The sequence below is a fragment of the Lates calcarifer genome, linkage group LG9 (assembly GCF_001640805.2).
Source record: "Lates calcarifer isolate ASB-BC8 linkage group LG9, TLL_Latcal_v3, whole genome shotgun sequence".
Taxonomy (NCBI): domain Eukaryota; kingdom Metazoa; phylum Chordata; class Actinopteri; family Centropomidae; genus Lates; species Lates calcarifer.
In genome coordinates, this window is record NC_066841.1 from 12,385,968 (window position 1) to 12,410,405 (window position 24,438).

Here is a 24,438-nt window from a genome sequence, read left to right on the forward strand (position 1 = left end):
CTCCACACTGACAACTCATCATTTAATTCCTGACTTTTGGAGTGTGCCACACATTTTAATAAACTCTTGCATACTGAGACTGTATGCAAGTGCCTTAAAATGAGATTGGAGACAACAGTATCCATCTTCCCTAAACTGTTATAAACTACAGGAATTTGACAGGTCAAAATTAAAGTTCCGGGTGGTGCCTGAAGTTAAAGTATACATCTTTGCCAACCCAGCATCCAAACAACTTTACCAGAGATGTCCCAAAAGGGACATCAGCTGATGAAAGATATGCCACTAATATCCCACCATCTGCTCAGCCTCTGAGTATGTCCATTAGGAAGACAGATACTGTAGGTGGATACAACAATGTGCCATAAAGAAAAAAACATTCCACCATTCCCTAAAAGCACAGAAACCACAATATGCTGCAGCTGTCAAACTTAAACTTTAAAAAATGGCAAGCTACTAGGAAAAGGCATGTTTACAGAGTTTTGAACTTCACCAGGCGGCCCCAGGAGAGTTCACAGAGTGCATCAGTAATACCCCTTTCACACACAAACACAGCGGATGACACGGTAGATTGACCACAGGTTCAGCGAGAATTCAACCGCTCATTCCACACCACTGGCTAAATGCTAGATTGTTGCTGTTCGCACAACTCACATCTGCCCAGTGAAGTTTCTTACACTTTTCTGCTGGTGGTTAATAATAATCAAGAGGTCAATGAAATGTTTACACTTCACATTAACTGTGTGTTTATTATTCTAACTATGACCACGAAGGTCCTCCAGCCTTAAGGACGTACTAATTTAATTTTAACCCAAACCACAATCTTTTCCTGACTGAGTAGTTTAGTTACCTAAACCTAACCAAAGCATGACTGCTCAACAACCATAACTGCATGTCTATTATTCCTACCCTGTTATATATATATATATATATATATATATATATATATATATATAATAGATACAAAGGTATCTGTTGAAAAAAAGATCATGATCTCAGAGAGACATCTTGTGTAAATACGGGGTCTAACTAAACATATTGTTCCCTTGGAAACAGTAGAGCAGGCTATAATGTAAACAGCATAGCGATATAGTGTTATACAGCACATTGCTACCGTACTGTACAGTCAGACCTACCTGTGTTTGATGAGCCAAGCAATGAAAAAGGAAAGCACTACAGCACAAAAACATTACCTGTCTAAAATCGCTAACCTGCGCTCACAACAGCTGCTGTTATAAGCTGAGGTTAGCGAGTACAAGAATAAACCACCTGTCATGCTCTCTGGCTCAGCAGCAGGCACAAAGGGAACGCAGGTGAAAAAAATGGAATGCAGTGTCTCCAAAACTTCCAGCACCGGCACTGACTAGAATTTAATTCATTGCAAATGCATTACAACTGTCTTTAAGAACAGCAGACAGCCTTGAGGGACTGACTCTGATAATGGATTTTAAGCCCTCCGTGTGGCATGTCAGTGCTCTGTGTTAGCACCCACTCTGACGAGAACGGTTAAAATAACACCAACCCAAAGGAGTCAGAAAAGAAAATAATACCACTGTGTCTGCGATCCTCCAACTTAATCTTTGAAGACTAGAAGGCTTTGTCAGTCTTTCTGTCTGCGTATTAATCAGCCACACACTGTGGCATGAGACTGTTCTGAATCATTTTTCAGTAATATTTCATACAACATTAATACCGAAAGTGTGACTTGACGCTAAATCTTACAACGCTAGCCTAAAATACCTTAAATAAGGTCCATAGGAAAAAGAAGCTTGAATAAGGCAGAGGACATGGGTATGTATTACTATACTCTCTACTGATTTTTACCTTCTCTTCTCTTTAGTGAAAGTGATATTTCCTGGCAGTCCTCTGATACGGTTCTACGCGCTGATGGGTAGGTGTGGGAGAAAAAAAAAAGCTTGGTTTGCCTATGCATGTGTGTGGAATGAATAAAATATGGTATGATATATCCAGGGGCTTCAAATGGGACAGAGTTTCACAAACCAAAGGCTTATTAGCACGTGCCTATGGTTAGAAGCAGTTATAACTCACCCCTTTTTTATACACATTTTATCCACTACTTTCTACTTCGGGGTCTAATAAGGATTCACTGTAGTGATATAGTTTTAGCATGAGAACTTGCCAGTGCAATTTTACTCTCCAGCCCTGTAGAGGATGCAAATTCTACTACCACAGTGCAAATGCATAAAATATCATTGAGGCCACTATTGCAGATGTAACAGTAACGGCTCTTTCACACAATACACAATACAAATGATGTACATAAGCTAACATGACTGAATTTGTATTTACAATAAATGCAAACACAAAAAACACATTTTTACATGATGAGACAAAAATTATGTGCTAGCACATACTGAATATCATTAAGTCAATTATTTCAACATTTATAATTATATTTCTGAATATTTAACATTCTACTTTTAAATACTGCATTTTCACAACAAATTGGTGAGGAAGTCAAAAACTGCCACTTCTGTATGAAACTCTTAATTGCGAGAACTCACAACAGGTTTGCTGCCATTTAAATGTTACACTACAGTGAACTAATGCATAGTCTATATGTATATCTAATTAGTTGGAAGGCAAATTTAATTGTGTTACTCAGGAAAGAGTGGCACAGTGCACCATTGCTGTTCATGCATAATTTTAATAAATTATCCATATCGCAGGTGCAGAAGACCACCAAACAAATGCAGAGACCTAGGCTTATTATAAAATATTATCATATAATCTGTAGCAGCATGGTGAATATCATACTGTCAGCATGTTTGGCAATTACCACTATATGTAGACAAAAACCAAACTTGGCCATGAAAAACAGCCACAAGCTACTAAATATGTCAAGGGTGGAAATTGTCTTGGTTCTGATGAGTGATGGGGAATATGATTCAGGTTTATTAATATGGTGTAGTTGTCATGGTAACACAGTAGGAGGTAACTTGTGGGGGATGAATCTGCAGAGGGCATGGGCAAAATAACTTGATCTGTACAGAAGTGATTAAAAAGTGTCTCGCTGAACCTATCACTTGTGCTACATACTGTATGTATTTAGCTCATTCCACAAGGTGCCTGGATAAGTCTGTCAGTCATGGTCTACACTGCTGCTTAACAGCAGTGTCACGAATAAAGCTGAGTGTTATTCATCATCTGTGATCAGTGCCAGACAGAATTACAGACAGCTGTATGATAACAGGGTGACAAAAGTGTAGGAAGGGTTTTCATGAATATTGTGAATAGAAGTTTTTGCTAGAATAGAAGGGATAGTTGTTTTTTTTTTGGGTGGGGGACCTGAAAGATGAGGAGAAAGAAAGAAAAACAAGAAAAATGCAGTATCAGTGTTTGTCTTTGGTCCACACAAACAATGAAAAGACCAGTCGATTTATAGCCCCGTCCAAGCTCTTAATGACTCTCCAAACCATCCTCTAGCAATTGAGATGGCTCATCAATTTAATTACTTTACAACACAGGCCCGCCCCATGCTGTCAGAAGCCTGGCATCGGAAGTTTCCAGTCACCCTGCACTTGTAAATATGCCAAGAGAAAACCTTTTTTGCACTGCATTTTACAGCGTTACAGCTACAGTCAAACTATGGTTGATGAATCGAAGGACATAAAAAGACAGCTGTATCATTAAATGCATTAAATATGCATTTGTAATACATTTTCCACACATAACAGTAGTATCTAAATGTTATCCATGCACTGCTTTCAACACTGTTATATCTACCTAAACCTAAAGCACACAGTATCATACAAGGTTAAGTCTGTGGGGCACACACTACAACAGTGTGAGTCATAACTGCTTCTAACTATAGGCCCCATAGTGTCCATACTTACACAAAGTGCACAACACCAAATACATACTAATTATGGCTGTAAACGGCACATAAAATATTATGGATTACTTGGAAATATCACAAAAAGCCAAGATAGGATATAGCAGATGGCATGCAAATTTAATGAGTGGCATTTATCTTGGGCAAAAAACATTAAGAAGAGGTGATTATGCAAATGAATTTTAAAATATATAGCATGTACCACTTCGATTCATCATCAGTCTTTTAGCTGCAAAGTCCTGCAATAACTAGAGAGCAGCACAAGCAAGAATTTAATTTGTGTACTGTATGTTGGTACAGTTATTTTACATTTTACATGTTGTTTATTTCAATAACTGCTTTGAGGCAGTTGTCTATTATTTGTCAGGGTCTCCTTATTCTGATTCCTGAATTTTCTGGCATGCCCCAACCCTATGGGAGATAGGTGCATGGTTATTGGTAAAATACATGGAACATGACAGGCTTGAATCCTCGCATGCCGGCAGGCAGCTTATTTGTAGCTCCTGTGTGTCCAGCCAGACTAAAGGCTTGAATACAGCATGACTAGTGTGGCACACGTCTGCTGCCCCTTAGAAAATGGTTGTCAACACCCACTGAGCTCTGCTAGCTAGTTAGCTGCAGCTCAACACCTGTTCAGCTGACAGCAGGCCTCCTATCAGTAGGTCTATGACTGACAGCCCATCCCTCACACAAATACTAATACACACACAGACCCATACTTGCAATCACAATGTATTTACTGTATGATGATACTACTATACTCTCAGGCTCATGACAACTTCAAACCACAATGTACATATGCACATTTATAGACCCAGGTGGATTTAACTGACACAGGTGAATTTATTTAATCTCAGATCAGCCATAGTTGTAACCGTGTAACACTGTACACTTACCACATGTATAGCAACTTGTTCATGTCAACATGTCATCTGGAAGCAAAACCAAAACATCTGAGTACACTTACCATGCAGCCAGATGAGTCTAACTGTCGGTCAGAAACACACTTGAAGTTCTTTTTGCAGCCACCATTATCTTTGGAGCAGTCACGGACAGGTCCAAAAGATGCCAGTAGATCCTCTACTGTCTCAAAGTAAGTGGACATCATGGCCTCTTCCCTGAAAAGGAAGGGGGGAAAAAAGGTCAAAACATGAAAATACAGGTGCCTTTTCACAGTGTAAATAAGGACATACTGGTACAAGTAATGACAAGTAAAAATGTGTGCTTGAGCAGCTGAACATAATCCCTCAGCACCTGGAAAGCAGTCTCTAATAACCTTGCTGTATCTGGTGCAATTAAGAAGCCATTCGTGCTTGCACATAATGTGACAAAACTGTTGTGTTTTGATGGCTTTTACCCTTCCACCTACAATTAATGACTACTTATAATGTCTGCAACTCATGTTTGTTTCATAAAGGGGCACAAATGTTACCTTGATGCCCAAAATATGAATAAAATGTGAATTCAGAAAATGAAAATTAACAGTAACAGCGCTGCTATAGCAGTCTAATACTGATGTAGCCTGGAGCATGTCTGGTGCTGTAGCAGTGCTATTGCGTTTTTAAAATAGCTGTTTTAAAAGTTTCACTGGAGTGATGCGTGCAGGAGTTCATGCTGGTTCATGGTGGGTCATGTCTGGGACTAATCGGTGCTTTGGCATTAATTGGACGTCTGACACGGTGTGTTGATGGAGAGCCGGGGGAATCAGCAATCTCCATCCATTAACTCTGGCAACTAATGCAAGGCCAAGGCATCCAGGCCCGCCTTTGTTGGCAATGTTGAAGGAGATGGCAGTAAAACAAACAAAAAAAAACACAGACAAAGACATCTATACACACTCACAGATAAACTAATGTACTAAAATCAGATTTATTAATGTATATCATTTTGGTTTTGACATATATGATATATATTTTATATATATTTTAATATATACATAAAGTTTATTAATACAGATATTAGCAATTAACATTATAACATGAGGGGTGTACAGCCATGCTAACTACTCTCTAAAGCTGTATTTAGATAAATGCCAATGTCAACATGTTAACATTCTGACAATGACAATGCTGATGTTACACTGTTTAGTTGTTTAAGTTTGTCATGTTCACCATTTTAAGTGTGTGCTAAATTTGTTAATAATACAATGAAATACAGATCCAACAGTGCTGCTAGATGGAAATTGAATGGCTATATGTCCAACAGCTGAGTTGAAGTCAGCCGTGTGGTGGCGCTGGAGGTCTGGGGATTGCCAAAGTTGGTAGGCCTCAGCCTCGGGAGGCCATTGATGCCTGTAAAAACTGTGATGGCATTCTGTTTGATAGTTTTTGAGACATTTCATTCTAGACCAAAGTGGTGAACCAACCAACAGGCTGTCATTGCCATCTCTAGAGCCATGCTATTAACTAAATCAGTCAACAAAAAAGCTGAGCAAATAATTGAACTACGTTTTCAATTCAGGCTGGAATTTATAAGTCCAATTACAAATCCATTGATCTGTGTTTGTGTGTATGTGTGTGTCACTCTGCTGCTACCGAGGTAATACTGTTCAAAAATCATTCTACATAAAGTAGGACTCCAACATTTCCAAATGCTGGACCTTTGTGCTTTTTTCTGAGAAATGTCAGCTTGACCAGTCCTGTATAGCTCAGCTACTGTGTTCACTTCAGCATGCTCAGCCATGCCCATACACTGAGTTCTGCATGCCTGCTGTCAGAATGAACGAAGGGGTAAGCAACCCCTGTGTTTTTCTTTGCTAAGAAACAAAAGCAGTGTCTCTTGCAATGGGACCACAGGGACCACAGTGTGCTGTGAGGGTGACTTGACTCTACAAACAGCAACAAGATCTCGAATGATGGGAAGACAGATGCCCTGCTGAGCAAGGAGGATTTTAGTGTGTTGTCACTGTCACTGTTTGTGTGTGTCTTTGTCTCTGTGTACTTGGGCACTTATGGGGCAATGTCACTTCAAAGAAGACACTGAAAGCAGGGCCACTGAACCAGTAATACACATATCGATGTTGCTGTTAATTCGATTTAAATGTACTTAAATAACCTCCCTTCAAAGTGGATACAAAGTAATGTATTTGGCAAGTTTCTTCAATGAGCAAAACTCTTCACTGTGCAATATTTTTGTGAAAAGAACTGTATTATTTTTTGTGACCTTGTCATTGGCTTTAGGCAAAGATGAAAGGCGAAGCATTAAAATTCATCAAAAAGGTAGGAATGCACTGTGCACTGCATTGACAAAAATATCTTCAAAATTCATATCTTATTAATACGAGCGGGGATGTATTGTGTGAAGATGTGAGGAGACAATGTCTGCCTACCTTTTCAATTACAAAACAATATTTTGTTTTCTTTTTCATAGTGTATTACCCATGTGTGATCAGCATTTAGAATGCTGTTTAACACCTCACACTGTTTGGAGCGAGAGATTCTTCATATTAAATATTTGGTTTTCATGTTAGATTTATGGCACATCAGTCTGTAATTGGCACATCTTCCTTCTGTGTGCAGTGAAGTATTAAGACTCGCTGACAGCACAACGGGACTGTCCCCCGCAAAAATAAAACCTAGCCTGGCACTGTGCTGTGCTGGTAGCAAATCAGTCACACCACACACACACACACACACACACACATATATATATATATATATACACACACACACACACACACACACACACATATATACATATATATACACACAGACAGATAGATAGAAAGATAGAGAGCCCAGACAAGTATCTTATCAGTCCTAACTTTAATTTATGGAGTCAGGTATTTGTTTTGGTATTATTTATTTTTCATATTTATACGGTAGCCTTCTGGCTATATGTGCTCTGCGTTATTAATGGCCACCAAATTAACTATGCCTGTGGTTCATCTGATTCAAGCATGAATTTAAATGCAGCTATTCATGACATCAACTAGGAAAAAGGAAAAAATGTATTTCAAAATGGTTTTAGTTTGTTGACCACAAGAGGGAAGGTATTAGACCAGAGAATGTGATTAAAGACACTAAAACATTTTAAGATAATTGAAATGATTAAGAAATGTTTTACAGTCCCTAATAGACAATAGTGATGTGATTACAGTAGACCCATTATATTAGTAGTATTGATGTCACCCAGTAGTTCCCAGTACTCAAGATCAATGCACTAATGCAACTCTCCAAACACTTTTTTCCCCTGGCAATATATTACAGTTTACTGTTTTGCTGGCCACAAAGGCATTTCTGTTGCAGTCAAGCATTTTGGAAGATACAAGCTTTTCTTAAGGCCAGATAAACAGCATTTGTAAAATAGGGTGGGAAATTAACCTTTTGGTCAAGCAGCCAAAGTTGCTGAAGGATATCATGGATTTGATCATATTTATTTTGACTTCTTCAGGGCAGCATTTCTAGGATAGCCACAGGGTATACTGTAGTATGTCAGCTGAACTTTCCAAGTACATAAAATGTGAACTGCTGAAAAGTTCACATTTGTTTGTTCATCCATATTTATGCTGATATGTAGTGGAGGTGTAGATGATTATTGCTGCTACTGGAACCCATAACATCAATGATTAATCTTTAGCTGTACTGTAATTTTCTGTAACTTTTTTCTCATGAAACACAGGTCACACACAGAATTAAAGCAGTTCAGCCACAACATTCTTCACACGCCTTTATTTTATGTGCAAAAGTTATCTTAAAATGACTTCCTCTGGGCAATAGGTGGAGCAGAGTTCCCTATTTGAGCTGCTCAAAGGTTCATGACTAATGGGAATTAGTTCCTGGCGATTGATATGCCACATTGTCACACTCAGCTGGAAGCTCTCTGATGTCCAACAGAGATCATAGACCGATGAAGCTAGAGAGCCTACATCATCCAGATACAATGGGAATGTGACCCTATCATCACCGAACTGGAGAGTCTCAGGACCTCAGCTGTTCACTGATGAATATCATAAACAAGAGAGGGAACTCCTGTCAGAGTCACTGCGCTTGACTTAACAAAAAAGGGAAACACATCTTCCAAATGCAATGGGACCGACAGGCCTTCTGGCACCTCATACTATCAAAGCACATCCCACAGGATACCTAAAGGAACGCTGCCTTTTTCCAAACCAAAAAATGTGCAAACTAAAAAAAAGCTAATTTCAGTGACCGCTTGATTATCTGCTTGGGATAAACAAGCTGGTCCACTGTTCCAGAGCCAAGGATCTTGCAAGTCAAAAGGCAGAGATCAGTGCAATACTTACTGGGCCAAGGCTAGGGGCGGAACAGATCTATCCATTGTATTTTGGCAATGAAAACTTGCCCTTAGAATATGGAATGTAATCTCTCTTTGGGGAGGGTGCCTGATTTGGTGAGTGAAGTTGAGAGGTACCAACAAAATGCAGTTGGGCTCACCTCTATGCACAGCTTTGGCTCTGGAACCAAACTCCTTGATAGACGGTGGACTCCTACTCAGGAATTGTCCAGGGCGAGACGTGCCAGTCAGTTGTGGGACTACTGACAAATCACCGGCTGGCTGCTGCACAACTGGACTTTCTCCCGGTGGATGAGAGGATCACCATCATGTGGCTGCGTAATGCAGAGAGAAAAACTATTACTGTTGTTTGCGCATTACGCACTCATTTTTGGTTGCTAGGCTACAATGGCTGGTAAGCTGTCACGCACCGCAAATTAGAAAGCTACAAAACCTATATGTCTGAATTTAACAAAGGGTAGCTGAACACAATGCAACAATAGCTAAATGGTATGTTGCTTTGTATGCTTTATTTTAAATGTTGACGGAGCATGAATGCATGTTGGATATGGAACAAAATTTACGTTATGAGCACCAAATCCATTATGCATTTTTTGATTAGGACACCTAGTTTAAATAATTAATAAGGAGTGTTGTGAATCATATCATAGATAATCAGAGCACTTGTGCTGATTGAGCCCATTATCAACATGGGTTGATTTCCCAATATCTAAAGTTGTAATGTGGCAAAAACTGTTGTATTTGTGAGGATAATCTCCATTGTATATATGTTTTATACAGGTCTGTAAAGACTTGCCTTTTATCAAGCTGATCCCCTTTCAAAACCAAGACTCCTCAAATATCACCCCCCTTTTAAAGCCACACTCGTTTTCAAAGGGCACTCTGCATTAAGGGGATAGGGTAGGGTGTTAATAAACAGCTACACTGTGGGACGCACTTTTCCACACCCTGGCATGACCAGGAAGCATCGGAACTGGATATTGACGCTTTCTCAGGAGACCCCAGTTCCTTTCCCCTTTGAAACTGGTAGTCACTGTTGTTTGTTTTATCCATGAGCATTTCACATCATTAACTGCTTGTTTATTACTATAACCATGACAACAAAGCTCTGGTACACCTGCCACTGTAGGGGCACAATTTCAGGAGAAGCTCCTAGAGATTGTATCAGAGTAAAGGAACAAATGACATAAATGATCGTTTAGGCTGGAGCACTGTAAATGTGTAACACCATTAACACAATCAGAATCCCAGACCTCCTTAGTGCACCGTTACCAACATTTACACAGAGAATCTAAAAAAAACATTCTCTGTCTTGGTGTCCAAAATCTTATTCTTCTTTTTATTTGGCAACTCAATTTTTTTGAAATAGATAGGCAACACATGGCATTCTGTGCATCAGTTCATTCTGCCAGGCACTCAAAGCATTGACAAATGTCTCCTTAATTCAGAGGAAAACAGGGGGTTGGGAAGGTGAGGCAGTCAAAAATAATGGGTTGCCTCAGCTGCGAGGTGCATGCTAACCAGCTCTCCTACTGGATAGAAGGAGTAGTGAGTCGAAGATGAAAAAACAATCAATTCCAAGATGCCAGTTGCAAGACAGTCCAGAGGGGAAAAAATATGGGGAAAAAAGTGCTGGGAAAAAAACTCTCAGTAAGGATATTGCAAAGTTCCTTAAAATGTTGTGCAACATATTAAATTATTAAAGAATTCAGCAAAGTTTGCCCCTCACTGTTTAATTAAGAGAAGCCTGAAAAAACTCATCTGTATAGGTGTATAGAAGTATAAAGCAATCCATACCATATATCATTCTACAAAGTCACCCAAAATCAAAAGAGACTCAAATCCTGATAGTGTTTCTTTTCCAAATCATTAGCTAATCAAGATCATCTCTTTTGGCACTATGACTCTGTTACTTGACCTAGAAGCACATTGGTTGCATCTAAACACTGACTAATGTACTTGTTATTAATCTCCCTCTCTGCCTCTTGCTTTCCCAGATGATGAATGACCAGGCGACGCTGCCCAAAGTTAGAGCGCTGCTCCAGCATGATTACAGAGCCTGTTATTGGTCTGCCCCTGCACTTGATTAATGCTCTTGTTCCAGCTCCCCACAAATATGCTGACTCTCATCAAGCACTTTCGTCATTGAATAGAGTGCATTTTCTTTAAGCTTGCTGTAATCACTGAGGAAAACTCCAGTGGGTGGAAAAAAGCAGCAAAACCTAAGTGATAAAATAAAGATTGATACATCAATTCTTTGGTTTGAGTGTAGAGTTATAAAACATTTTTGACAGAGATTTGGAATGAGGGGAAGTGGATTTATGTACTTAAATTTTTCCTGGTGTCAACCTCTGGCAGTTGTGCTGGATTATTGGCAATGGTACCTTTTTGATGGTTCACTTGATCACACTGAGGGAGGTCATTAATCACCAGCGTGAGGTGTCACCGGTTACTCAGGGTTATTAACAGTTCCTTATTGACAAAAATGCCAGTCTTAAAGCACAGTGCCTGAATCATTGTGTATTGTGATATTCATGAGGTGTTTGTTGGCACATTGGCTTTGGTTCAACAATAATCAGTAGAAATGCAAAGCTAATATTAGATAAGATTAAATTCTAATCATAGCCAGCGGGTTGGTGAATCAGAGAACTCATTCTTTAAATGTAACAATCTGATAAAAGAAATTAAGTTTGGAAAAGCATATACAGAGTTCAACCTCTTCTCTAGTTTACAGCTGTAAACACAAACAAACAGTTTTTTCAAATAGTACAAGTGCAAGGTAGGCTAACATCTTATGCATTATAATAATGGCTTATAGGTACAGCATATACAATAACTCCTTGTTTCTCAGCGCTACAAAGACAACAAAATAAGGCTCAGCCTGAATCCCAATACTGACAGTTATTGATTTGTTAACCAGACCAAACACTGAACACAGCAACAACAAACAGTTCAACATATTTATGCTTTGCATTGCACGCAGGGTTCCACTCTTAAATGAAAACCTTATAAAGAGTGCTTATTTTGAACAAGTGATATTGGTGGGGGAAGTGTTTACTGGAGGCTAATTTGCTAACATTAGGCCAAAAAGTTGTGAACGTTGGCTGGTTTATGACCTTGCATTCAACACACAAGGACACACACAGATACCTACAAATAATATGATTGTTATTAATAAATGCGGTATTATTTCAAATGTCTGAATCTAAAAATGAGCCCTTTCACACAAAACAATAACGAAGCAACTTGGGTGTTACTTTATGTGAACTTGTTCTTATTTCCTTTTTGCTGTTATTTGCAACAATTTTGTTTTTATTGGAGGGTATGATTATATGATATGACTGTTTATTGTGTCATATGTAAAGTCATTTTACTCTATTTTTGGTTTGTCTTTTCTGTTGTGAGTTTAATAATCGTCTGTTTTATTTGCTGTTGTTTCTGTGTGGACCCCAGGAGTACTAGCAACCACTTTGTGGAAGCTAATAGGAATCCAAATAAATAAATATAAAGAACCCAAAGCCAAACACTGCAGCAGCTAGGCTTTTATTATCATGACTGATTATTTCATCCTTTTTAGTTTCCTTATATCTAAATACGCCTTACAATATAAGGTATAATATATAGTATGGACATTAACTGGAGTGAACTTCCTCCACACATCTGCATTTAAATGTCAGGGACTGTGCAGGTAAAGTACTTAAAGTGTATATATGTGTGAATAAAGGGAACAAATCTTTGAGATGTAGCTTGACAGCTTTATAATCAGGTGTACTTTAAAATACCACTGCATTTTAAGCATTCTTTTATGGGTAAATAATTGAGCAAGTTATATGTGATAACCTTTTAGTGAAGCTGGTTAATTCTGTATGTCAAGTCTGTATGTCTACTTATGTTGAATCAGGGAAGCACTTTGTTCTATTTCACATAGGCCTCTAAAAAACTCTGCACACTCACCCCTATGGAGCAGGACAGTGAAATTTGAGCCAGTTGGAATGAACGTGCTAAAAGTTCCCAGAACAAGCTGGATGTAAAATGTTAGAACCTGGAAATTGGGGGGGGTTTCCTTTCCTCTGCTTATCTAAGGCAGCACTGTCCCTCTTGGTCTAATTTCCATAACCATGAAAAACAAATGTAAATTAATATGAATGTTGTGATTCAATATCTGGAGGAAAACATAAAAAAGAAAGTAGAAGTAGTTCCAGTAGAAAATAGTTCTCATTGAAAGCACCTGAAAGAATGGTCTGTGGATCTATCTCAAACACAAGCTGAAAGCAAATTTCTCAATGTTTTGAACACAAATACATACAATTCCACATTTAACTCCACTGGGCCAATAAAACTGAACTTATTAGCATGGCTACAGGAAACTGGGAAATATGGTTTTGTGTGTAATGCTGGTGAACTGTTATGGGCTGGTTAAAATAGAGGCCTTTTTTTCTTTTACTAAATGCCCAGTGCCTGATAATGGAAAAAAATCTTAACATACTGAAGTGTGTAATTTTAAAACCAGCTTACCTAAAAGGATTTTTAAAGAAGCCTAATCAGTGTGAGGCTGGGTGATGTTGATATCAAGAGACAAAATATCTTCAGTTCAAAGCTGAGCTTGGTTAAGCTGACACTTACCTTGACACTCACTTATCTTTTTCATATGGAATAAATTTCATCAGGTTTTGTCGGTGAGCTGAAGGGCAGGAGCGAAACGGGGCATGCATCCTGTTAAAAGTCACAGCTACAGTACATTTCACCACTTTCTACATCAACATGTCTATCATGACTGACGGGCTACATCAATCCCTGCATAAACACAAGTGCATCAGCCAGAAACTCCATGAAGTCCCATGGGACTTTGTTCCACAAAAATGCTTTGGATAATGAGTTGTCTGCATTATTCATGACAATCTGACAGATTCTCCTATGTCACAGGAACTAATCGTTAACCAAATACAAAACATTAACGTATTACTCTAACTGAAGTGATGTATATTTCCCTCCTATTTATTTCCTGGTGTGATGGTATTTAAAACTGATTAATCCTTCAGCAAGTCACATTGGCAGATAGGAGAGGAGACAGCTTTGTTTCTATCTATCATGATGGTTAATATACAATGTTATCATCACCATAAAGCATAATCTCACTTGAAGTTAAATATACTAAATAAAATATTCTTAAATGGCCATCTCTGAATGGAACTCATACAGTGAGGCCAAACAAGTGCACTCTATAAAAACTGCTGGTGCAATTTCAGGAAGTGACAACGGCAAGCATGCTCGTCACTTTCATTGTGGCAAGTCCTTCCACTGATGAATAGCTGAAGCTCCTCTCCTGTGAAATAAACAAAAGCTACGGTCTTGCTCTCTGCCAAAGTGCTCAATTTGCACCTGCAGTTGCGATGTTACCCAGCAAGGTCTTTTCATCATGAAGTAAAGGCACTTGAGTGACAGTCATGAAAAAGAAAAATGCACAAAATAAGTAAATGCTTCGGAATAATTGCTTTACCCCCTAGCTAAATAAGACTGTAATCTTGAATGATCTTGGTCATAAATATTCGGAATCTGATCAGATCAACATGTAGCAGAAGCATGGCTGTAAAATGTTCTTTAGCTCACCATCACTCACTACAGTATCAAAGTAAATTACATACCTTGGCTAATTAATGAAGAGGTGTGCTGTAATCCCATTTATGTCAGAATAAGCAGATGTTTACAATTACCATGGGAGTTCTGTGCTCCTGAGGCAATTTCATAAAGCCTGTGAAAAGTTTGGATTTTAGCAGTAGCGGATGGAATTTGCAACAATTTATGTGATGCACATTAGACATAAAAACTCAGTACCCAGTGATTGCTGTGATTTAGGTTTTATGAATTACAAATTAGTTAACTGAAGACATGGCTTCACCCAAGAGTGTTGAGTGCAGGGAAGATTCTGAGAAATCCACCAGTCAGGTAGAGCAAGCATTTTCTCAACAAACGTTTTAATACATTTTCAGTGCAGTGGCACTGCCTGTCCTAGTTTCAGTGTATTCAAGCAGCTCATGACATGCTGGGGTGATGAGACACTTTGTATTACAGGGCTGTCTACAGTGTGGACGACATACTGAGGTGAAGGGAAATGATCATTTGCATTGTCATATTAGCATCAACATCATGAGCTTTCCTTCAGCTATGATTGGCCTCTGTTGTGTCAATCCAGGTGCAGACATTTTGCTCTTCCAATCATCAATCAACAGGTACTTGCCAAGGTACCTTATCAGGGCAGTGATTCACTACATACTAATCACTAAGCCGTCTTTATTAATGTGTGAAGTTTGTGTTATGTTATATAATTAAAGAGGCAACAGAAATAGTAATAATGATAATCATATTAAAGGTGCTATGTGCACATTTTTGCTATCACAACCTAGCATTAACAGCTGTTTACTTCAGCCATTGGTAAGTTTTTAAGACAAGTGGTTAGAATATGCCCCCTGGGCAGCACTACTTCTTCATCTTCTCATGTTCAACTCAAGGCAGACTCTACCCTACACTGACTCACTATTGCAAACTGGTATAACAGGAAGGGTGGGTCAGGGCTAGCTAGTTAGCATGCTAACTTCAGTAGAGAAAAATAAGTGGTACAACTAGAAGCAAAACTTCGTTTTCTACCACTGGAAACAGCTGTTGGCATAAAGGAATAAAATTTTATTCTGAGCTCGCAACATTCGTTAAAGACTGGTAGGTAAACAGCTGTTAATTCAAATTATGGCTATGTAGCAGTAGCAAAAAGTTACATATAGCACCTTTTATAAAAAAGATTTATGTAGCACTTTTCTGTGTACTCAAAGATGCCTCAAAGGAGTAAAGAAAATACAGTATAAAAAATATTACAGCAGGAGCAGGGATTTGTTCCAGACCTCTGATCATTTCTTAATTAATTTGTGGACCTTTAAAAAAAAAGGCGTGATGACTCCTGAACTAAAATATTTTCCCTGTTGGCAAAACAGACCATGGAGGAGTGAAGCAAATTAAACAGCTGCTTAATTAGAGAAAGATTTATCATTGCAAGGACAATCTACAATACCTCTCATATTTGGTGTACCATTTGCAAACTGGAAAGGTTTTTGTTTTGGGGATACGTGAAAACTGACAAAATCTAAAAAAAAAGGACACCCACTTTGTCTCCCAAATGGACATTCAACAACCTACTTACTATATCTATACTGCCATGGCAAGGACATCGTTAAGAAATCCAATGCATTTAGTGGTGGCTTTGCATGGGACATACTAAGCGGTACAAAAGACAAAAGTAACATTTCTTGTCAAATTCCATCATTTTTGGGTAAATACACTATGTTTATAGTATTAACCATCAAAGTCCATTGATGCAATACTTGATAATACACTTGGCAGAAGAATGCCGAGTCTCAGTTTTTGTTAATGCTGAGATTCACGTGGGTATGTGACCCCTTGTCATTCTGAATACATTTTGCTTAAGTTAATGTGGCTGTAAATGTATGTTTTTCATGAAATCTCAGTGTTAATAAAGAATAAATTTTTGCACATCAACTGCCTCCACATGTGGTCAGCAGGTGTGTACATGTGGTACAACTGCATGTGTCCTAGTGTCCATATTTTTTTTGCATCATGCAACATGACATGCACTGATGACAAGGTGGTGTAAACTAATTTTATGTTGTGATAAGGTAAGATAATGGGTGGCAGTGATTCACAGGCATATACTGTACTCTGAGTCACATTACTATTCTTTCCTTTACATTATATGACAACTGCAACATTTTATGCAGCAATAGCATACATTTGGTTTTCAAATGAAATATCACTTCCCAGGCTGATGTCAGTTACATTGCATAAATGGATGACTGTTTTCATCTGTAGCTGATGCCCTGACATGTTTAGGACTGTTCAGCTGCACTGATGCATGCCAGTGCAAGTTTTATATTGTTGTACAAGTTATGTAAGTTTTATACTGCCAATATGTTCTTATTGGATTGCCAGATCCATAACCTTGTTAACACTCCTTTCCTGTTCAGATTTGCTTTCCAGATCCCTCTGTGCATAGCCCAAGCTTTTGTTACGCTGCTTTGCCACTTTAAGCTTCTAAATCGGAGACCTCGTGAGGATTTAATGACCTGATTAAATGCTTAATGGGTATTTTGCTTTTTATTTCATTTGAGCTGTCTTACTTTGTTTTAACATTTTATAAGCAAAGCACTTCTATTTTATATTAGTGATACATTTTTTTAAGCTTAACCCCTTTTTTCCCCACGTACATACAGTGTGCTCATCTTTAATGCTTACCCTTACTTCAATGTCAAATAAACCAAATCACAGTTGCCTACAGCAAGAAGCACACTGTTGTATAGTCACTACAGCCACTATATACTCATATAAACAGAGGTAAGAAGGCAGCCATAAGAGCAAAAATAATGATGTGACATTCCTATATGCCTGTTATTTAGTTATATAGGAATGTCATATATAATGGAATTCTCTCAGAATGGCAGAAGAAATACTAGCTCTAGTGCTACAGAAACAGTTCAGACTGAAGAAGAGACTCATATTATTTGGGCTTATACACTCCACTACACTAAGGAGCCTCATAAAATATTTCTGTGTTGCTCAAGCTGTCGAGCCAGACTTTACAATTCCATAAACACTGATTTTCCTGTATTTGTTGAGAAATAGAAAAAAAAGGTGTATTTATGGGAGTATAAGTTTATATGGCACAGACAGCAAAGAAACTGTTAGGCACAATGTCTCTTGCAATCAGCAGAGAGGAGCTCTGAGCTGAGTCAGACTGACCTGACCTCCCCTGGATCTTCGGTAACCAACACGTCTGTCTTACAGCTGGCAATGGGGTTGATTGACAGTTCCACTGGTGGCACCACAAAGCTCTTGCTGACTGGCAGCCACAACCCTTGGCCCAGACTGTAGAATGATCTGTGTTGGCACAGACACAAGACACAAATGTTAATCAAACTACTGCTGCATTATCACATTGTGTTATTAGCACATATTATACAGTATGTTCATACATAAGCATACAGAGATAATATTGCAGGAATGAGCATGTTTTCTATTGCTAGACTTTTGTATAATTTTTATATTGAATACCCTTGACTCAATAAAACAGTGTAACAGGCAGTATTACTCTTATATTCACACTTTCAGAATTCAGAATAATGAAAGTATACAGATAAGACATGCAAGGGTTTTATATGACACTGATAATCAGAAGAGTGTGGGACACAATTAGATTGGTTACTACAACATTTGGGGTCTACTAGAGACATTTCTTGCAATTTTATATATTTCTTGAAATGAGAGATTTAAATGAATATGTAAAAAGGTCTGTGAATCATAAAATCTACAGTGATCGCTACACATGCTATTTTAAAAAAACATCTTTTTACATTATTCATCCTTTGGAACATGCTTCTCTAGCTACACTGAGTCAAGGAAATCCTTTCAGCCGTAGTAACTACCAGCTTATGACGTCAATCTTGTGTGGCAGCTAATTTAATTGGTATTTGTATTCACATGTGGTGCATCTATGGCACAGCTGGAGACAGAATTGGATTTGGAGAGATGCATTACAAGTTGCTGTGGTGGCAGGGCTTTTTTTATTGATATTAAAAAAAAAACTTGCAATCTGCAGCATGATGCTTCAGCATGTATGTGACATGTGCAGTGTTAAAGATGGTGTGAAAATAATTTGGCTTTGATAGAGTTGTTTCTCCTGAGTTAAGGTTAATATCCTCAGGAGGACGCCCTGCAGAGTGCCTAGACTTGCCACTTGGGAAAAATAACACCTGGTGAGGCCTCATGATATCACACACAACATGGCTGTGTTTTGCACCATGTGCTTTGTAATGCATCTGAGCAGGTGGGCGAGAGGACGAGGTATTCCTAGAAATCTAGAGACCAAGCTTGAATGACTTTGCTTGTCAAAAATCTTGGCAAAGCATTCAATCAAAAGCTCTCACTTGACTCCCACATAAAACATATTACAAAAACATCTTATTTTTTCCACCTTTGCAATATCACTTACATTTATCTACTGTTAAATACTGCTGACTTCCCAACCTGTACAAGATCTGATCAGTGAAACACCCTGGACTGCCAAACCTCAGCGTTCAAAACCTTCAACTAGTACAAATCACTGCTGCCAGTATGTTCACTAGGATCAAAGAATTTGAATGAATTACACTCTTTCTGACCTCTCCTCACTATCTGGCAGTTCAAACCAAATTTGACTTCAAAATGTGCGTTGTTCACATTTGAAATATTACATCTAATCCAGTCTTCACGTTGCCCCGGTGCCTTCTGTTCACAGGATGCTTATTTTCTCACTGTTCCCAGCATCAAGAATAAAAGTAAGAGGCAGTGCTAGTTTCCTACAAAGCTCCCCATCTGTGAAACCGATCCCTGTTCTGAATAAGCTCCTCTTCTTACTGCCATAGGACTGACACTGTCCAGCTGAAGAGCAATGCAGTCTTTTCTCCCCCAGTCCTCTCCCACATAGAGCTGATTCAAAAAAAAAAAAAAGAAAAAAGAAAAAACCCTTCCATCGGGAGGCCACTTCGGTTTTCCACTTGGTTGCTGCGTCTTTACTCACTTTGTCTGCTATCTGCATCAGTGTGTGCATGGCTGAATGTATTTGTAGCTCTGCAGCTGTGTGTGTGTGTATGCAGTCGTCCTTTCATTTTTCCTCTCTCACAAACTCTGGATTGACACAATGTTTTGCCTTAGTGTGTGTGTGTGTGTGTGTGTGTGTGTGCGTGTGTGTGTGTGTGTGTGTTTGTATGTGTGTGTATGCCAGCATTTGAGTCCCATCTCTATCATGGCACTTTTAACCGGCAGTGGACGGCTGAAAGATGGACTGTGTTTTTGTGCAGAGCAAAGACTGTGGATTTAGCACCTCATTCCTTAGACACATGCTGAGAAGCTAAACTCTGCAAGGTCAGTATGGAGAGGAGCAAGATTACTGTAACAAAGGACTCCTCCTACCTACGTACTGTCTACGTACGAGGTAGTGAGCATGAAATCAAGATAGATTTCACAGAATTAAAGCCTTTCCTTTAACTCACTTTAGTTAACTGGAAAAAAGAAATGACCACATTAACTTTTTAAAGGTGTATAGACAAAACAATTACTTGTACCATATGTGTACAGAACATTATTATGGTGGTATTATTGTTTCTATAATTTACTTTTACTGTAATTGCATCACTGTTACTGTCCTGGTGAAATCTTGTAGTTTAAAATAATGATTCTTTATCATCATAGTAATTCATATAAATGTATGGGAGAAAAGTTATCAGATACTCTCAAAGAGCTTGTTGTTTGCTAACTTTTTGAAATGAAAGAGTCTCCATGCATAGGTTATACAGCAGGGTCCATAGTCAATGACTTACTAACAGGTAGAACACATCCATCATGGCATATATAACAGTCCATATTTTAGCTTAGCAAAATGTCTTGTACCTTCATATATATTAAAAGCTCTCCACAAAGCCTTATTTATTATCAAAAAAAAGCCTTTGTCTGAAAAGCCTGTAATGGACTAGGTCAGGTTGATCTGCCCTATTTAAATGGAAAAAACCCCAGAAAAACTCCAGAAAAGGTATGATAACTAAAACATCAAAATGTAAAATAAGTTTAAAAAATGGGACAGTATTATGAAACCTTTTAAAGAGAACAGCTGGGTGATGTTGAATGGATCCTTTAAGCCTTGCACTTCTTGAAAAACATCAGACACAGTGACCCCATCAAGAATGAGAAGTATAACAAAAAATGGCAGTAAAAGCATTTGAAAGGAGCTGGTCCAGGGCTGCCCCTTGGGCTATTTCTCCACACAGGAGCCCATGGGTGAGACTTCACCCCAGCACGAGGTGTATTCGCGTGTCCATCCGACTGTGTCATTGTCTATCTGCAGGATATTCATCTGTATGCTCCGTCACACACATGCATACACACACAGAAACACATGCCAAGAACTCCACCATCATTCCTCTGTGTGTTCACAGAGTCACAGATGGCCGGCAGAAGTCATGCACTCAGGAGATGCACCAGAAGTGAAGGACTCACCTGAAGATCCTCTCTGGGGCCTGCTCTCCTGTAACTAGGTCATAGCCTTTCTCCAAGTTAGCGTATGGCCAAGGACTTGACAGAGGACACAGAGAGAGAGAGAGAGAGAGAGAGAGAGAGATAGAGAGAGAGAGAGAGAGGGAACACCAAAATGAAAGCAAGAAATATAAGAACATTTCTATTTGAAAATAAGTGTCAAAATTAAAATGACATTGTATTATGTTTGTTTAATCTGAGTGAATTTTTCATGCATTAAGATGTTGCAGTTGTGCATTTAACTGCTTCTCGCAGTGTATATAATGGAATATACTGAACATAAATGAAACACAAACTCGAAACTAATATCCCTTGGTGAAACATTCTGTTTTTAGCTGGATAAGATTACTCTCTGTCAGCTGCTGCTCCCATAAAACTGTGAATGGAAATTTGATCTGTGACTGGACTGGATCCAGCAGATGACAGGTGGAGTTGAATAACAATGTGACCTTTGTAATGAACCAATAACTGGGCAAGCCAGCTAATTGTCAAACAAAGTCAGAGTCAGAAAGAGGGCTGATCTGACTTCCTTTTCTCTCCCTATCAAGTCAACTTCCACCATTTGTCTTTTCTTGTGTCGCACTCCCGTCATCCGTCACTTTCTCTCTCACACTTTCACTCTCTGCCCTCCCCTGCTGTTTTGTGTCATTACACACTATAACACCCCTCCTACCTTCTTCCCCCTCTGTCTGTACTTCACTCTTCAAAGTCTACTTCCTCAAGTTAAAAGACCATACAGGTACATTTGCATGTTTTAGCTCATTAACTACAAATTGCTTATATATTACATTACTGGTGACCATTTCTGAAAGCATACAGTAAGTTATTAGGTTGATTTTATACCTTGGTTTCTATTCATTTTAATACTCTGAAGATCTACCTGCAGAGACTTGGATCTTGCTTCAGATAGCTAATCCATCACAGCTAATAATTCACCTTTGTTTTATGCAAAGTTAATATCGTGTGTTAATGCAGCTGGGAGTTGGGAGCTGCAAAACCAGCTGTAAGGACATTTAAGTACAAGTGATGTTTTAGACATGAGTGGAAAGAGCAGAGAGTACTTACCCTTCATTGCGACCCCAGTCACTTCGAACACAGAGGTGTTTATGGACAGGATCGGGGGAATAACCCTCATGACAGCTGCATTCTCCTGTGACAGAAAGAACAAGAAGGGGCACAGTGGCATATTTATTTATCCTCAGGAGCTGAATAAATTACCATGTATGTGACCCTGGCCTGCTCCTTCATTAGAGATGTATCAAATAAGCAGTTCCCATGCTATCTAATTTTCTAGTGAACCGTACTATTAGCTAGGCTACTCCCTGAAACATTTTTCCCCAAACTTAGCTGCAATCATTCTCTTGTGCTGCTTATCACCAAGCCATCAAGATGAAGCTGTATGTCTTCACTATTGATTTTTCTCCCTGGATACTAATGGACATAAGCTCCATTTGTTAAGGACCTGTTAAATATGTTTTTGAAACATTAGGAGAGCATCCATTTTATAACTGTACATGTAATAGCTTAACAACAGAGCTTGGTAAAAATAGCACCACTAAAAGGAGAAAACAGTGACATAAACATATGCTTAGCTGCACAGATACCAGTACGTGCTGTAACCAGTGGCATATTCTGTTGGCTATAATCTGACAAAAAGTGACTGGGTATCTGTTTGCTCCCTGTATCACTGCAAGTCTTTATCACCCTTACTGAGGTATTTTTTTGTCCTTGAGAGTTTTGTGCCTTAATTGGTACAAGATCTCCGCTCAGTTTTTCTCAGTTGGCTTGACAGCTCCCACTGCAGGGTACAGGAATAGGCCACAGACGTTCAGATGGTAGCACGGCAGCTTTGTTTTGGTACAGGAAGCTGCCAATCGTTAAGCTCTGGTAACTTTTTACTTTTCTGGCTACTGGTGCCACTGTCTCACCAGCTAAGTTTAAAACCACCCAGTGTTTTCTGTAATGTAATGGTGCTATAATGGACAGCTATGTCATAATACCACAATAGTGAAATGTGTTGGATTTCTTCCTTGGTGTAGAGCTTTAAGTGAAGTACTTAAAGCTCCTTGTCCACACAGAAGGACATTTTTAATTTATGGTGCGTCTTGGTGTGTAACAATTTGCTTTTATAATTTCTTAAATGGGTTATATTATAACATAGGTTCCTGTTTTATTTTTGCTTTGTATCCATTGTGGCAATTATCTTTGAACACTGTAAAACTAGAACAAATGAAAATAATCAAAGCAATACATCCATTTTTTGTCTGGCAAAACACAGTAGTTTAAACAATAACATCCATCATTATCACAAGTGGAAAAAGAAAATTAAACTCTCACCCTTGCTGCTCGGTAAACACAATATTTGCAATCTCCTGTGCTATTACATTACTGCTGATCAAATAACATTAAACAACGGTTTATCTTATGAGGGTCAATTCTATCAGATTCAAAAAGACAGAATTGCTTTACAGTGTAATGTGTGGTGGCATGTGGAATACACTGCATGTGTAATGCCTTTTAAGTCACTGATAGCATTACCAACCTTTCTATTAGCACTGTTCCCAAAATAAATGCCACTGACTGCTTTCCGTTGACCCATATGGAAGCATAACACTGGAAAACTGTGCAATGGCCACTGAGGCAACACCATTCACATTTTATCACCTAGTGTTTAATAATTTACTGGTTGACTTTACAGGCTTAAGATTCACTCATGGAGTGATGCATCACCAGGATTCAGCCACAGAGAAGCGACAAAAATGTTTTTATTTGCTTGTGGCTATTTCATGTGGCCTTACTAAATGAGGAGCAAGAGCTCTTAAAATGGCTCTACTTTGAAATGTGGGCAGAAGTAAATATCAACAAAACCCAAACAGCCACTTCAAATAAAAGATGAAGGGAGAGAACAGAGATTGCAGGATAATTGTTCCATCCATATCAAGAATTTATCGTCATCCTTTCATTATAAAGAACTTCGGTTTCTTTGTGTCTATGAGAGCACATTTCCTGAATATTTGAGAAAAATACAGACTAATAGTAAAAAGAGTAACCCATGCCATGAGCCTCTTTGTTTCAATAAGTCCTCCTAGTTAAACACCAAAATATGCCATTTGACACTAGCAGGCTGATTTCATGTGTCAGTCCCTTCCAAAGCCATTACAAATGACTATTTCAAAAATAAAATAGTTTTCTGATCTTATACCCCT

General features: G+C 38.6%; 1 protein-coding gene across 2 annotated transcripts in view; it reads right to left on the reverse strand.

The window, feature by feature from the left end:
• Window positions 1-24,438, reverse strand: part of LOC108874064 (astrotactin-2) — a 242,057-nt gene that overhangs the window by 92,956 nt on the left and 124,663 nt on the right. For both annotated transcript variants that reach the window (XM_051072918.1, XM_018662442.2), the window contains 4 exons: window positions 22,298-22,382; window positions 21,197-21,271; window positions 17,909-18,046; window positions 4,821-4,971 (listed from right to left, as the gene is read on the reverse strand). In XM_051072918.1, coding sequence (XP_050928875.1) covers window positions 4,821-4,971; window positions 17,909-18,046; window positions 21,197-21,271; window positions 22,298-22,382 — 449 coding nt within the window. The remainder of the gene's footprint in view (window positions 1-4,820; window positions 4,972-17,908; window positions 18,047-21,196; window positions 21,272-22,297; window positions 22,383-24,438) is intronic.